Here is a 14,957-nt window from a genome sequence, read left to right as displayed (position 1 = left end):
TACACGTTATTAATTATTTTTCTTAATCGCCTAACTTACTACTACCACCTATCGGACGGGAGGTTATGCGCGTCCATTGTGTTGCTAGGAGATAGAATGTACTGTAGCACACTACAGTAACAACGTGTTTAAACATGGATGCTTTTGACTTTAAAAGTTACAACGGATTACGTTTCGGACGTTAATGTTTCAAAAAGAAGAAGGTAAGTACAATGTCGAGTAGTCTTGGAAGAAAGAGCACTATAAATAAAATATTTCTGCCTCTTTTTATGTGAAATGTTTTTGACCATTGTGTTTCTGTTGAATTGTCTTTTTCTTTCCTTTTATCACATGAAACAAGTGAATACTATTTATTAACTTTTACTAACAAGACATGTTTCTCGTAGGTGCTTCTCACTGGCTGATAGCTTTCAGAATGGCAGAGGAGCACAAAAGCATGACTTTGTGCAGAAGACAAAAGGAGAGTTGTGATAAAGAAAAGAGCTGCCATGGATGTTATACTTTAGACAAAGACTTCCTGGTGAGACATTTTTTTTTAAATTAAAATCCCTTTTTAGGCACTGTAAAAACATGTATTTTATCCTGCAGCTGCAACTTCATGAGGTTGGTGAACCATCTGAACTTTGCACTGTCAACATCAGTGAGCAGAAGCTGTATGCTGTAAGAACCTATTTGACTCTCTAATACAGGGGCGTCAAACGTGTTTTCATTGAGGGCCACTTTGATTGATTGATTGATTGAGACTTTTATGAGTAGGTTGCACCGTGAAGTACATATTCCGTACAATTGACCACTAAATGGTAACACCCGAATACGTTTTTCAACTTGTTTAAGTCGGGGTCCACTTAAATTGATTCATGATACAGATATATACTATCATATATACTATCATCATAATACAGTCATCACACAAGATAATCACATTGAATTATTTACATTATTTACAATCAGGGGTGTGGAGGGGGGTAGGATATGGACATCAAGTAGTGGACATAGAGAGAGAGAGAGAGAGATCAGAAGGCATAAGAAAAAGTATCTGCATTAGATTGTTTACATTTGATTATTAGCAATCCGGGGAGGGTGTTAGTTTAGGGTTGTAGCTGCCTGGAGGTGAACTTTTATTGTGGTTTTGAAGGAGGATAGAGATGCCCTTTCTTTTATACCTGTTGGGAGCGCATTCCACATTGATGTGGCATAGAAAGAGAATGAGTTAAGAACTTTATTAGTTCGGAATCTGGGTTTAACGTGGTTAGTGGAGCTCCCCCTGGTGTTGTGGTTATGGCGGTCATTTACGTTAAGGAAGTAGTTTGACATGTACTTCGGTATCAGGGAGGTGTAGCAGATTTTATAGACTAGGCTCAGTGCAAGTTGTTTAAGTCTGTCCTCCACCTTGAGCCAGCCCACTTTAGAGAAGTGGGTAGGAGTGAGGTGGGATCTGGGGTGGAGGTCTAGAAGTAACCTGACTAGCTTGTTCTGAGATGTTTGGAGTTTAGATTTGAGGGTTTTGGAGGTGCTGGGGTACCAGGAGGTGCATGCGTAATCGAACAAATGCAGTTATGGTTGCCCTCAGGGGTCCGCTTTTAACCATGAGTAATACATGAATATAAATGTATAAGGATTCATCTCATGATATTTTTTTACACAATTGCCTATGCATTTGATCACAATTTTTTTTTTTTACGTACTCCGCAAAAAAAAAAAAAAGTAGACTGGCAGCCTAGTCACCAGAATTTAATGTAGATATGATGGTCTATTTTTACAGCATAATAGTACATACCACTGTTTATTTACGATAAAATTCTGGCGACAGAACGGACAGATTTTTTATTGTAAAATCGATGGTTGTTGTTGTTTTTGCGGTGTATTACTGTAAGTAAAAGAATAATACCACTGTTTTTTTAAACGGTAAAATTTAAGCAAATGAGAGGCCAGTTTTTTATCATGACATTGATGGTTGTTGTTGTTTTTGTGGTAAATTATTGTAAATAGAAAAATAATACCACTGTTTTTTTAAACGGTAAAATTCAAGCAACTGAGAGGCCAGTTTTTTTTTATCATTACATCGATGGTTGTTGTTGTTTTTGTGGTGTATTACTGTAAATAGAAAAATAACACCACAGTTTTTTTAAACGATAATATTCTGGCGACAGAGCAGCCTGTTTACCGTAAAAAAATATTAAACATAAAAACGGTACCACTGTTTTTTTACGGTAAAATTCTGGCGACTGAGTGGCCAGTTTTTTTATCGTAAAATCGATGGTTGTTGTTGTTTTTGCTGTGTATTACTGTAAACAGAAAAACAGTACCACTGTTTTTTTTAACGGTAAAATTCTGGCTACCTATTTTTTTCTTAACCGTGAAATCTATTGTCCTTTTTACAATGTAGAATTTAAAGGATAACTTGCTTTGAAATCATAAGTCAATCAGTCATTTATTTTAATGTTAACAAAAAAAGTTTGTAATGTATCATATTATATTTGTTACAGTATTAGGAAACACAAAACTAATAGTTAATTATTATTACAGATTATAACTACTTTCCAACCTAAATTCATACAAATGTAACTAACATTACATTATTAACATGAACAACATTATTATTACATATTCAGACAGAAGTCAAGCAAATATTTGAATATCTATTTTTAGTTTAGGAATTTTTTATAATGTATGATAATAATATTTGTGAAATTATTTGATAATATTGAATACAAATATATGCAATTTCATGCAGTACATCTATTTTTTTTTGTCCAAAAGGGAAGAATTATTACATTTGGTAAGAAAAGATAATGTACTTTATTGACGCATATTATTTCACGGCTCTCACGGGCCACATCAAATTATATGGCGGGCAAGATCTACCCCCTGGCATTGAATTTGACACCTGTGCTCTAATATGTCTTTTCTGTGCATAAAAATACTTTGGTGTTTTTTTTTCCTTGCACAGGTCAAGCCAGAAGACCTCAAGACATTTGACAACGTCGGCTACGTGGATGCATCAATTAACTCCCTCTCTTTAGTTCAGACAATTTCCACTCAAAAGTTAATTAGTTCTGCTTTAAACATGTCAACTGTGTTTTTCCAAAGGCTCTTTTGGCAGTTTTGTTTCTTTAAAAGAACTCAATCTGGCTGTGAACGGCCTTTGCAATGTCGCCTTTGATGCAATAGACTTTCCTCATCTTCAGGTAAAATAAGCAAAACATTGGAATAATTAAATGTCATTTAAATAATCACATTTTGTCTTTCAGGTTTTGGATTTGTCCTATAACTATTTGTCAGCTGATGATGTTGTCTCCTTCAGCCGCCTTCCTCTACTGAAAGTTCTTTATCTGACCGGAAATTAGCTTTGTTTGTTTCCGCCTCATCTTGGAACACAGTATCAAGACCCTCTCTCAACTTTGTTAGTATCTTTAATGAGACATGTTCACTGGCATCGTGTAAATATGTCAATAGATTTACTCCCACAGGAAGTAAGCAAATAAGAAAATGTGTATATGTATTTAAAGATGCAATTTCACAATATTCCAATTGGCCAGGAGGGGGTGCACAAATGGAATTTTCTTTGTTTTTAAACATTTGACTATACTATACAAACACTTGTACTCCTTTAATTTTAACATATTTCAGGATAAGCAGTTTACATACAGGGTAAGTGTAAACAATTACAGCCAAAATAAATGCAGGAGCAGATAATGATAGAATAGATATGGATTACACAGTTAAAAAAAATAAAAAGGGGAGGTCTAAATTAAATCTAAGTTATCTAGTAAAGAAGACTTGAGGTCTTTGGTATATTTTGAAGTGTCTTGTTTGATAGGTTAAAACATTAGTCCAAATTTAGGGTTTACTTTGACGAATATACAAATATGCAAAACTTAGTCGTTAATGGGAATATATAGGTATATTTACACCAAATTTGTAGCCTATACTTCATTGCTTCTTAAAATAAATGAGTCATATTTCAAGATTATAATCTAAATTGTGTATGTTAACATTACAGAAAGTCAAATTGTCCAACATTAGGGTACATTTTTGCTTAAGAAAATTCATTGTAGGGATTTTTTTATAAATCTTCTTAAATTGTATTTCTTTTACTTTAGGAACAATTTGATGAGTGGTGTATTTTGTCCATATTTTCCTAATTTCTACTTCAGGGGATTCTTTAAGGATAGGTGATATTTTTTTTCACTAATTCTTATTTCTATAGAAGTATTGTGTGTGCCTTACTTAGTTTAAATCAAATATTTGGTAAAGATACATAAATGTCACTAAAGCATTCTGTATTTTTAATCAAGTTGCACCAAGTTGAATCCACGAAAGTGAATGTCAAATGTACATTTAATTTCAGTTCAAATAATTGGGAAATGCAATTTAAATCCATCCAGCCATCCATTTTCTACCGCTTGTCAATGGAGATAAATAAGAAATTATATATGACATTTAATTAGCAAATCAGTGGATCTAAATTAACATCATCCTGATGCTTTGTAAATCTAATTCATTTTAAGTGGTACTTTTAGTTAAATGTATTCAATGTTTTGGTTTAAATCTTAATGTAATCTTTATTTTTTTCACTCAAATTTATGGCAATCAAAATCTATTCAATCATATTAGTTGTCACTTTGTTGCCATTATTTTTAAGGTAACCCTTTTTACATATTCACTTTTGATTGTGTCTGGAGAATATACTTTAAAAACACACCTTTTAAATGTGTGTTGGTAAACTGTTTTACGGCATGTTTTTCTCAGTGGAAAATTTATTTGTGGATTACCGTATGACATGTTTTGTTTGTTTCTTGTTTTGCACAGGCACACTGAAGATCCTTTTAACGCCCTGGAGGTCCTGATGCTCGATGATAACAAATTGTCCTCGGAGGTCTTTGGCAGCCTCTCAGCCCTCAAGAGGTACTGATGTGGTTTGTGATTTTTGTTGCATTTGAGTTTTAACTTTTTTTCAGGGCTTTCCAGCCCTAAATTCAAGGAAACATAGTTTTTGTTGTACAGATTCACTCATACAATACGGTACCTGAAAAAAAAAATGTTTACATTCATTGGACAATTTCACTTCTCTGACTTAAATAGAAAAAAACGTTTTTGTACGATATTCGTTTACAACAATATATAAATTATATATACAGTGTATGTATATATATTTTTTAATTTACATGTTTGTAATAATACATAATTAATTAACAAAATATGTTTCTCATTTTAAAGGAGCCTTTATCTACATTTCCAACTTTTTAGACTGTTCAAAATGATGTGTTTTGCATGTCATTCATTTGTATGCCTCATAAATCTTTTGGACAGTTGGGTACAAGGAGAACTTAACAAGATCTTTGGAATTTCTAACGTCGTAACTTTTTGTATGGAAACTTGTCACTTTTCCAGCGGTAGTTAGCGGCCACTTCTTAGTAGTATTCATTTTGTCGCTTTTGTTTTGAAAATGTTAGACAGAAAGTGTTTCTTGGATGTACGAATGGTGCATGTATTTAAACTGGAGTAAGGCAGGAATGGAAAGATTTTTTTGTTTTCAGGGAGCTAAAGACCTACCTCATGGTCACTGCACCACAGATGGTTGTAACAACAATAGTACTGTCAAACAATGAATCAGAACACCCGTAATCACACTTTTAAATTGTGCATAATTTATATAATTTGCATAATTGCTTGCATAATTTAAAGGTTGGAGTTGGGGGTTAAATCACCAAAATGATTCCCGGGCGCGGCGCCGCTGCTGCCCACTGCTCCCCAAGGGGATGGGACAAATGCAGAGGACAAATTTCACCACATCTAGTGTGTGTGTGACAATCATTGGTACTTTAATCTTAAAAAAAAAAAAAACTTTCTATACCATTAATTGTTTTAATACACATAATTTATTTGCTTAAAACATATTTAACTTTTTTTTCATGCTTTTGTAAATAAAATGAGAATGTTATTACTTTTTAAGTAGTGATAATTGTAACAATTTCTACCCTTTCTCCCCTTTAACAGACTGAAGCACTTAAACCTACAAGGTAACCGCATCACAAAAATACCATATTTGAATGTGATGACCGGCTGCTCCAGACCCGTGCAGACCCCCCTTGAAAAAGAAGGACGTGGTGAGTGACTTCAATATTGGGGTGTAAAACTTTTTCCAACAATGTCTGCATTTGTAGAAAAACTAGAGCATGCTTGAGCCACTTAGATATTCTTCTCTTTTCTAATTCAACGTACAATATATGGTCAAAATATCCTATGCAAATAGTAATGCATTAGTAATATGTGAAAGCATTGTCATAACATTTTAGCTAATTTTTGTATCCTTTTACAGTTTTAAGGCAGTTTTTGCTATTAATTCGTTCCAAAAAGGTCAGACAAAAACGGAATCGTACAAAACAAAGAAGTAATTTTTCCCGTTAGAACTCACGTAAATCCAATTGATCTGTTCCAGAATAGGGGTGTCCTGGTCTGATATTGATATTGCATATTGGACCAATATCAGCAAAAGAATAAGTATCTGACCATGCATCTAAAATGTCCGATATAAGATCCAATAGAAGCAGTCCTGCAACGTGTTTTCTTGTGCCAAGTTAACATCTAAATGTCCTCCAATAAGCACACAAGGTTGGTCGTTTTTGTATTTTAGCCAAGTCATTTACAAAAGGTAAACATGGTAGGCTATAGGCTACTAGGAGCATACTTGCCAACCTTGAGACCTTCGAATTCAGGAGATTGGGGGGAGGAGGGGGTTGGTGGTAGCGGGGGTGTATATTGTAGCCCGGAAGAGTTAGGGATGCAAGGGATTCTGGGTATTTGTTCTGTTGTGTTTATGTTGTGTTACGGTGCGGATGTTCTCCCGAAATGTGTTTGTCATTCTTGTTTGGTGTGGGTTCACAGTGTGGCGCATATTTGTAACAGTGTTAAAGTTGTTTATACGGTCACCCTCAGTGTGACCTGTATGGCTGTTGATCAAGTATGTCTTGCAATCACTTTCGTGTGTATGCAAAAGCCACATACAACATGTGGCTGGGCCGGCACGCTGTTTGTATGGTGAAAAAGCGGACGCTAAAGGCAGTGCCATCACGGCACGCCCTTAATATTGTTGTCAGGGTGAAAATCGGGAGAATGGTTGCCCCGGGAGATTTTTGGGAGGGGCACGGAAATTCGGGAGTCTCCTGGAAAAATCGTAAGGGTTGGCAAGTATGACTAGAAGCTAGCAACTACACAACAGCTAAGCACACAATAGCACACAAGCTAGACATATGTAATAAGTGCCCTTAATTGAACAATACTGCAGTCTAAAATACCACATTTTTTAATGTAAACAAGTATAAAATAATTATAGTTGCATATTATTTACCATATTTTTCAGACTATAAGGCACACTTAAAATCCTTTTCATCGACAGTGAAAATTTGGTAATTTTTGGTAATTTGGCAAACATTTTTATAAAAAACGGAATTATACGAAAAGTGGGGCATAGGAAAACTGAGGTGCAAACTTTATGTCTTTTCAAAGTGACCCTAATCGTTAGTGTTTAGTTTTATTTGTCTGTATTCCACCAGCCTAAAAAAAACGAACCGTGGGCTCAGGGCTGTGATATACTTTGAATATCCCTACTTTAACAAACCCCCACCTGAATACTGTTTTTTTTTCATGTCTTTTCTCTGTATATTATATTTATATTATATATGTATATTTGTATACATTGTCATTATCTTTCTGCACTGATTGTCTGAGAGCAATCACATGGTTCTGATGCCAGTTGCTTATTCATCTGTCATGACTCTTTCCAATCCAGCCCTAGATGAGCAGAGGAGTTTTAGCACCATGTCACAGGTAGGGAAATACGCTTTAAGTTTAAACATTTCAATTACTCTCATCTTTGTTTACATCTGCGTCAAGGAGAGTGACTTCCTCAGAGCGTTACTGTCACCTCTACCAGAGCTCCAGTTCTTTGATTTATCTCACAACAAGGTGCCCTAATGGAAACTCATTTTAATGTCAGCTACTTCCCCTCGTCAATGTTTTAATCTTCGTCAGATTGCAGAGGAGGAGGCGCTGCTGCCTGCATCCATTTTCTCAAAGCTTCGAGAAATCGACATTCGCTCCAACACTTTGACCACAAAGAAAAGCGGTAAAGAAATGTTTCAGGTGTTCTTAATGCTTTGACGATCAATTTTATTGCATGAAATAACTCGTGTTTCCACACAGGAAACCTCCCACTGCTGACATATTACTTACAGGAGAAGATGGGAATAACAGTGACATGTAAAGATGTCAAGCATGGACTCCAGATGCCTGCTTCTACTCACCAAAATGTTTTTGATGGGTTTGTGGTCAGTTCAACACAGATAAACAATCTCGATACAACAACTTATTTGCAAGTTAGGCAAACTACAACCAAAAGAAGGAAATCTGGAAAATGAGAAAAACTAAGAGAAATTATCATCTATTAAAAGAAAAACATTTAATTTTGGTTAAATGACCAGAATTGTCCTTGTTTTCTTATTGCATACCTGTCAACATTTCCATTTGAAAATAAGGTAAAGTTAATGCAAAATGAGAGACAAACAGGGAAAATAAGAGACATTCTGATCCTTCCACTAGAATATATATTTTTTAATGATTATAATTTCTCTTATTTACCTTAATTGCATACCTGTCAACATCTGTATTTGAAAATAAGGGAACCTTTCTTGAAAATAAGGAACATTCTGGCCTTTCCACCAAAATGTTAAAAACTTTTTTGTTAATACAAGAACTTTCTTCCAAAAAATTGCAAAGACCAGAAGTTTCCTTATTTTCTCTCACTGCTAACTGTCAACTTTTGCATTAAAATAGTATAAACTGTCTAGAAAATAAAGGACAATGGTATTTCCCCAAAAAATTGAATTTCCAGTGGAAGGACTAGATTTTTTTTTATACATCTCAAATATTGCAATTGAAAGTAAAAACAACTTTGAGGGAGTAAACAGGGGAATTTTGATCTTTCTACTAGAATTTTGAATTGTTTTTGGAAAGACTAGAATTCTCCTTATTTTTCAGAAATGTTACTGTATTTTCTCTTAAATACAAAACTTAACAGCAGTTTTGTCCTAAAAAATACAAAACATTGCCCAAGTAATTAACTAAATATATATTTTTCAGTGTGATCCTAGTTCTTCTTTGTTTGAATGACATAAACACACTTTATTGACATATTTATTTCTACAGATCAACAATGTATGTAATTAAAGGACACTAAGAGAGCAAGTTGTACATGTTTGTGGACACCAAATTTGTCCGACAGAAAGAGACGCATACTCATGACGCTCTCTCAACGATGCTCCATTCAGGTGGCACTCTAGAGCCAAAAACTTTAGCTGTAAGCTTCTTACTTAAAAAAAAAGCATATCTTTACAAAAAACGAACTACAATTGTGTTGTTGCAGGTGGCGGAGGTGTTACACAAGCCTTTGTTGCTGCAGCAGTGTCGTCCTGCTGGAATCCAGTTTGAGGAAGGGAAGATGGCAGTGTGGTTAAAGGGCAACTTCAACACAGATGAACATGTCTTTGTCACAAAGGTACAGTAAGTCTACTTTTGCAACGGTCTCCTATTATGCAAAATGTACCAACAACTTCACGCATTAAAAAAATACAGACTTCACTGCACGTCTCAAAATAAAGCTTGGAGCTCTGCTAATTAATATCCATCAGTCATCAAGTTTAATCATTCTGTTTTTCTCCCGTAAATAGGCATCTATTGTAACCCAGCTGGATCCTGTAGTTTGAGAGAGGCTAAAAGCTTGTTGTCCGGAGTGGTTTTTAAAATCACAAAATGTAAATGGAGTATTGTTGGCGGTTTTTGAATGGTTATTTATTGGATTTTATGGGCAAAATAGAGGACCTCCCATTGGCACTTTTATTTATATTTATTTAATATTTAGAATACATTTTAAAAAAATCAATCCGTCGTCATGTCTTTCATAATGATTGTTAACGATAGGCAAAATTCCCCAAAAAGTGCAGTTCCCCTTTAAGGGACTGATTAAAACAAATTCAGTTGATGTGTTTTGTTGTCTGCTAGCGTTTTTTTAATGACGTTCGTTTTTTCATATGTAAAATATATATTATTTATCTATTTCCTTTGTGAAAAAAAATTCTTGCAATATGCATTTTCTTGCATATTCTTCTTCACATTCGCAAGCAGTGCAGCAAACAACTCCCAAGAGCACACTGAAGAAAAAAAAAGTGGGTTCCATTATAGATGCACCGCAGGAGTTAGGACCGCTGGTTTCTGAAATGCCCATAAAAAGTGTCACATGGCTGCTGCATGTTTAAAACCACAGCAAAATCCGCATGATAACATTAAAGTGCAGTAAATGACCAAGTGTCTCCGTGGTGAAAGCCCTGGCCGCATAGTACACGCAAAATCCTCATTTAAATAAGGCGGTCTGCACCAGTTATGAATTGCACACGCAGTGTTAGTAGATCACACGCAACACGCTCAATAATAGTACACGCTGTTTTATTGTTTGCACATGCTGTTTAGCACCTGCTATTTGGGTCTTAGTAAATCAGGCCCTTGGTTTATTTGCCACAATGGAGGCAAGGATTGCTGTTTTAGCAGCTTTGCACTGTGGAGAAACATCAGTCACTAGCGAGGACGCTACATTGCCTGGAGGACGCGTTCGTTCGCTTGTTCCTCTCAAATTAGCGGGACTCATCTACAATGTGTCATCAACATGCATAATCAAGATATTTTTACAAGCTCTATTCTACATCAGTTATATGATATATATCACGCAACCCTAATTCCCAGGAGGGCTTACTAATAGTACATATACACTGTCTGAACTCCAGCATCAAGGCACTTATTTAGAATTGTTGTAAAATAAAATGTCATCTTACAGACACTCCTTCAATATAAACCCATTGGATTTATTTCTGGTATCAGTCATTCATTCAAAGGCCTCATATCATACGACAATATAGAATAGAATAGAATAGAATAGAATAGAATAGAATAGAATAGAAAGTACTTTATTGATCGCTGGGGGAAATTCAGCACCACAGTTCGCTCACAATATACAATAATAATAATACATAATATAATATATATAATATATTATATATATAATATATGAATAATATAAATATATTCTACATATACTCTACATTTAAGTGCAGTCAAGAAACATATGCATTATACAGTCTGATGGCTGTCGGTATGAAGGACCTCCTGTGTCGTCCTGCAACACGGAACTTGTTGAATTGAAGGAGTGTCTGTAAGATGACATTTTAACGCTATTCAGGCAAACAACTTCCCTGAAGACGACCAAACGTCCATGAAACTCAAAGACAAGGGCGCGCCTGAAGGGTTCTCTCCCAGCAGAAAGAAGAAGATGGACGCAAAATCAGATCCTGATGTGGTGCGGCCCGTCGGTGAGGACCGGCAGCTATTTTTACTCCTCTACTTCATGCGGGCCTACAAAAAAACGTTGGCTACACAATGCACAATGGCCCCATGGTGAAGAAGAATGTTCTTTTTTAACAGGAATCCAAACAGCTCTTCAAATGCTGGAGTGCACACTGAAAAATCTTAATATTTACAGACTCTCCAAACCAAAACTCGATAGCATCCAGACGCCGTACAGACCAAGACTCAAACGGGTTTGGACAGACGAGAATGCACGCTTTATTGTGAATTATTTCCACTTTAATACATTGTGACATTTTATGATGGGAGAATCAACTTTCTCACACAGATTAAGGAACCACCACCTTTGAGACCAAAACAGAGTGAACTACTTGATGAGATAATCAAGGACTTAAGGTCAAGCCCCTTAAGGTTCACACTTTTCAATGACCGCTCTTGTAGTTTTTACACAATTTAAACATATACTTTGGTTTTCTTGCACAGGTGCCGTAATACTGGAACTGGTTTGAGGAAGAGAGAACACAAGGAGGCACTCAAGCTGCTGAGGGATTTGGAGACACAACACAAGCTCCTGCACAGGAAAGCAATGTAACAAGGAAGGAGCCAAGAGTGAATAGGTAAAGTGCTGCTGAATATGTATGATCATCTGGAAATATCATTAATATTAGGCATTATTTTTTCTTTAAACCAGTGGTTAAATGGTTTATGAAATGATTCAAATAATAGGTGACTACTGTAAATCGAAAAAGTCCAAGTTGTTTAGCAGTAACTTAAACTGATGATGTCACTATGACATCACCACAGATCCTCAGACAGTTTACGCGGTCCATAAACTGACCTGGATTTTCCTGCCGGTGATTATCAGTGACAAATTGCAAATGCACCACACAGTTCCATCTGGTCCACAGCACTCTGAACTTTGTGATCCCGCGACGTGAAAATGATCTACTAATATAAGCAAAGCTCGAAAAGACAAATTGCACAATCTGCATATCTTTTATTAAGTCCACATGGCCTCTGGAAGTCTTTCCAGATGATTCACAATTACTGAAGCTAAACCAAATGTTGGGATTGGTGCAATATTTTGTGTTTGTGTAATGTTGAATTGAGTATATTGATGACTACACAAAAATAAAGGCCAATAAAAATAGTTCTAACAGTGGTTAATAAATCAGAGAATTTCATTGAAATTCTTAAATGTGAGCATTAATGTGAACTTGTCAACACTGGATAGATAAATGGGCTCAGGTGTTATTCACCCTGTGAGAGAAATTATATATATAATAAATAAATATATTTTATTAATCCCACGAGGGAATTTAGGGATGTAAAAAAGTGACATAATAAATGGTTTTGGCACTCAGTAGCATAGTTATTTAGAATCACACTCTATGATTGAGAAACAATGAAAAAAAAATGAACATACTGTAAAAGGGAAAACCTGTTATAGATTACAGTATATAATATAATAGAAGAATATACAAATAAAATGCTATGTGTTTTATTTTTTAATGTGTTTTATTTTCTAATGCACCTTTTTCATATACTTGCCAACCCTCCTGTTTTCCTCAGAAAACTTTTGTATTTTGTCCTTCAGTTCCACCACCTTGATGTTTGAGTTTTAATAGTTTCCCGTATTTTTCCACAATTTTAACTCTGATGGGGGAAAAATCCTTTCTGCATTCTGCCGCAGGAGCACAGCTTCTCGTCTCAGCAACGCTCAGGCCACATCAGCGTAACACTTTCTCTAGCCGCTAAAGTTGGACCTTCGAGATAAAAGCATGGCACTAATATAACATAGTTTTAGAGGGACAGTCATGAAAATAAAGCAAATTCTGGTCTTTCCATCAGATTTTCAAACAGTTTTTGGAAAAACTGTAATCCCCTAAAACCTAAAAAAATAATTTGGAAAGAACAATTTATAATTTTCTCCCAAAAAATGGAAATATCAGAATTTTCTGTATTTCCCTTCATTGCATACCTGTCATTAGCATTTAGAAAAATAAGGGAACATTCTGTAAAATATGGTACAATGAGGAAAATAAAACAAATCCTGATATTTTCACCAGGTATTTTGTTTTTTCCCACAAAAAACTGGAAAGATCAGAATTTCCATAATGTACTTATTGCAACCTGTCAACATTTGCATTTGAAGATAAGATATCTTTTCTGGAGAAAAAAAAGGACAATCAATGAAAATAATGAACATTCTGGTATTTCCAACAGATTTTTCAACAGTTTTTGGAAAGACTGTAATTTCCATAATTTACATATTTTATTGCAACCTGTCGACATTTACATTTCAAAATAAGGTAAACTCTCTGGAAAAAATGGACAACCAAGGAAAATAAGGGAAATCTGGTCATTCCACCAGATTTTCAAAGACTGATCAAAGAATGGAATCCACCCTCCAAAAAAATTGGAAATACCAGAATTCCCTCATTGCATAGTTGTCAGCATTTGCATTTACAAAATAATGTAAATTTTTGGGAAAATATGGCATAATGACTGGAAAAATTCTAGTCTTTCTACTACAATTTCACATTGTTTTCGAAAATAACAAAATGTCTACAATTTTCCATAAAGTTTCTCTTATTTTCTTTTAAATCCAAAACATAATGGCATTTGTTCCTGGAAAATGTACAAACAGTGTATGTTTTCCCCAAAAGTATGCAACTTTATATCGTTTTCCAATGTGGTCCTCCTGTTGGAATGACAAACACACTTTTTAACAGAGCAACATGTACTAAAAAGGTGGCACTTTGTATAGGAGTGTCAAAGAGCACTAACAAAATAGACGCCAAAAAAAAGAAATCTCTATTCATCTGATCTCTATTCAGGTGTCACACGCTCATATCCTGTTACTGTCCGTAGTCATTCGGCACCAAGGGAGTGCAGAAAATAACATCTTTGAAGTATTTGTGATGGAGTATAAACACTGCAGAGTGCAGGCATCGGCTTTGAAAGCAAACACGTCCGTGAGACTTAATTACCCTCTAATGCAATTTGCTGCGATTCATTCACTTGCACTTGAACACATCTTGCTGCAGCACGGGAAGAAAACATTTCATTCATTCTGAGTGCATTCAACTCAGCAAGGATGGCTTGATTATACCGCAGCACTTGTGGGAATGTCATGAAATGACTCATTGACGTGCTTGTTTTGCATTTTTTACGTGTATTCTGCTTTTTAAAAGGAGTTGATGGTGAAGAAGTATTGGTGAAAATTGATTTTCCTGACATTTTTGAGTTATCAAAAACACAAACATTTGTGAGGTCAGAGGTCACTGCTGTTTACAATAACGATGGGCCATTCCACCGAATTGTTGCCATTTACTTATCGTAACCCTCTAAAAATGAACTTACATTTATTTAGGTCTGTTTTTCAACTCTAAACTGAACATTGGACTATTTAAATGAACCCCATCAGAGGCACCAGCCCAGATGTCCGCATAAGGCTGCAAGACAGCCCCTCAGGACCCAGACCCTTAAAGGGCCCCTCTAATGCTAATAACAGGTATTTCATAGGGGTGAACCTAAAAATG

General features: G+C 35.4%; 2 protein-coding genes across 12 annotated transcripts in view; one reads left to right on the top strand and one right to left on the bottom strand.

Annotated features, from left to right (window-relative positions):
• The window catches only part of LOC133650454 (voltage-gated potassium channel subunit beta-2-like), a 193,384-nt gene that overhangs the window by 144,038 nt on the left and 34,389 nt on the right, over positions 1-14,957 (bottom strand). The window lies entirely within an intron of this gene.
• Positions 1-14,957, top strand: part of LOC133650451 (X-ray radiation resistance-associated protein 1-like) — a 42,157-nt gene that overhangs the window by 5,049 nt on the left and 22,151 nt on the right. For 2 of the 11 annotated variants that reach the window (XM_062047689.1, XM_062047688.1), the window contains exons 2-16: positions 387-520; positions 589-660; positions 2,951-3,188; positions 3,252-3,403; positions 4,813-4,908; positions 6,001-6,110; positions 7,793-7,830; positions 7,897-7,968; positions 8,035-8,128; positions 8,206-8,330; positions 9,425-9,556; positions 11,288-11,417; positions 11,530-11,663; positions 11,741-11,823; positions 11,896-12,731. In XM_062047689.1, coding sequence (XP_061903673.1) covers positions 4,850-4,908; positions 6,001-6,110; positions 7,793-7,830; positions 7,897-7,968; positions 8,035-8,128; positions 8,206-8,330; positions 9,425-9,556; positions 11,288-11,417; positions 11,530-11,663; positions 11,741-11,823; positions 11,896-12,004 — 1,086 coding nt within the window. In that variant the 5' untranslated portion in view covers positions 387-520; positions 589-660; positions 2,951-3,188; positions 3,252-3,403; positions 4,813-4,849 and the 3' untranslated portion in view covers positions 12,005-12,731. Of the gene's footprint in view, position 1; positions 204-386; positions 521-588; positions 661-2,950; positions 3,189-3,251; positions 3,404-4,812; positions 4,909-6,000; positions 6,111-7,792; positions 7,831-7,896; positions 7,969-8,034; positions 8,129-8,205; positions 8,331-9,424; positions 9,557-11,287; positions 11,418-11,529; positions 11,664-11,740; positions 11,824-11,895; positions 12,732-14,957 lie in introns of those variants that run through there. The other 9 variants (XM_062047690.1, XM_062047692.1, XM_062047691.1 and 6 more) reach the window with 9 other exon arrangements.

Source organism: Entelurus aequoreus, linkage group LG05, assembly GCF_033978785.1.
Source record: "Entelurus aequoreus isolate RoL-2023_Sb linkage group LG05, RoL_Eaeq_v1.1, whole genome shotgun sequence".
Lineage (NCBI taxonomy): Eukaryota > Metazoa > Chordata > Actinopteri > Syngnathiformes > Syngnathidae > Entelurus > Entelurus aequoreus.
The sequence above is the reverse complement of the archived record's forward strand: the minus strand, read 5'-3'. Positions and strand labels throughout refer to the sequence as shown.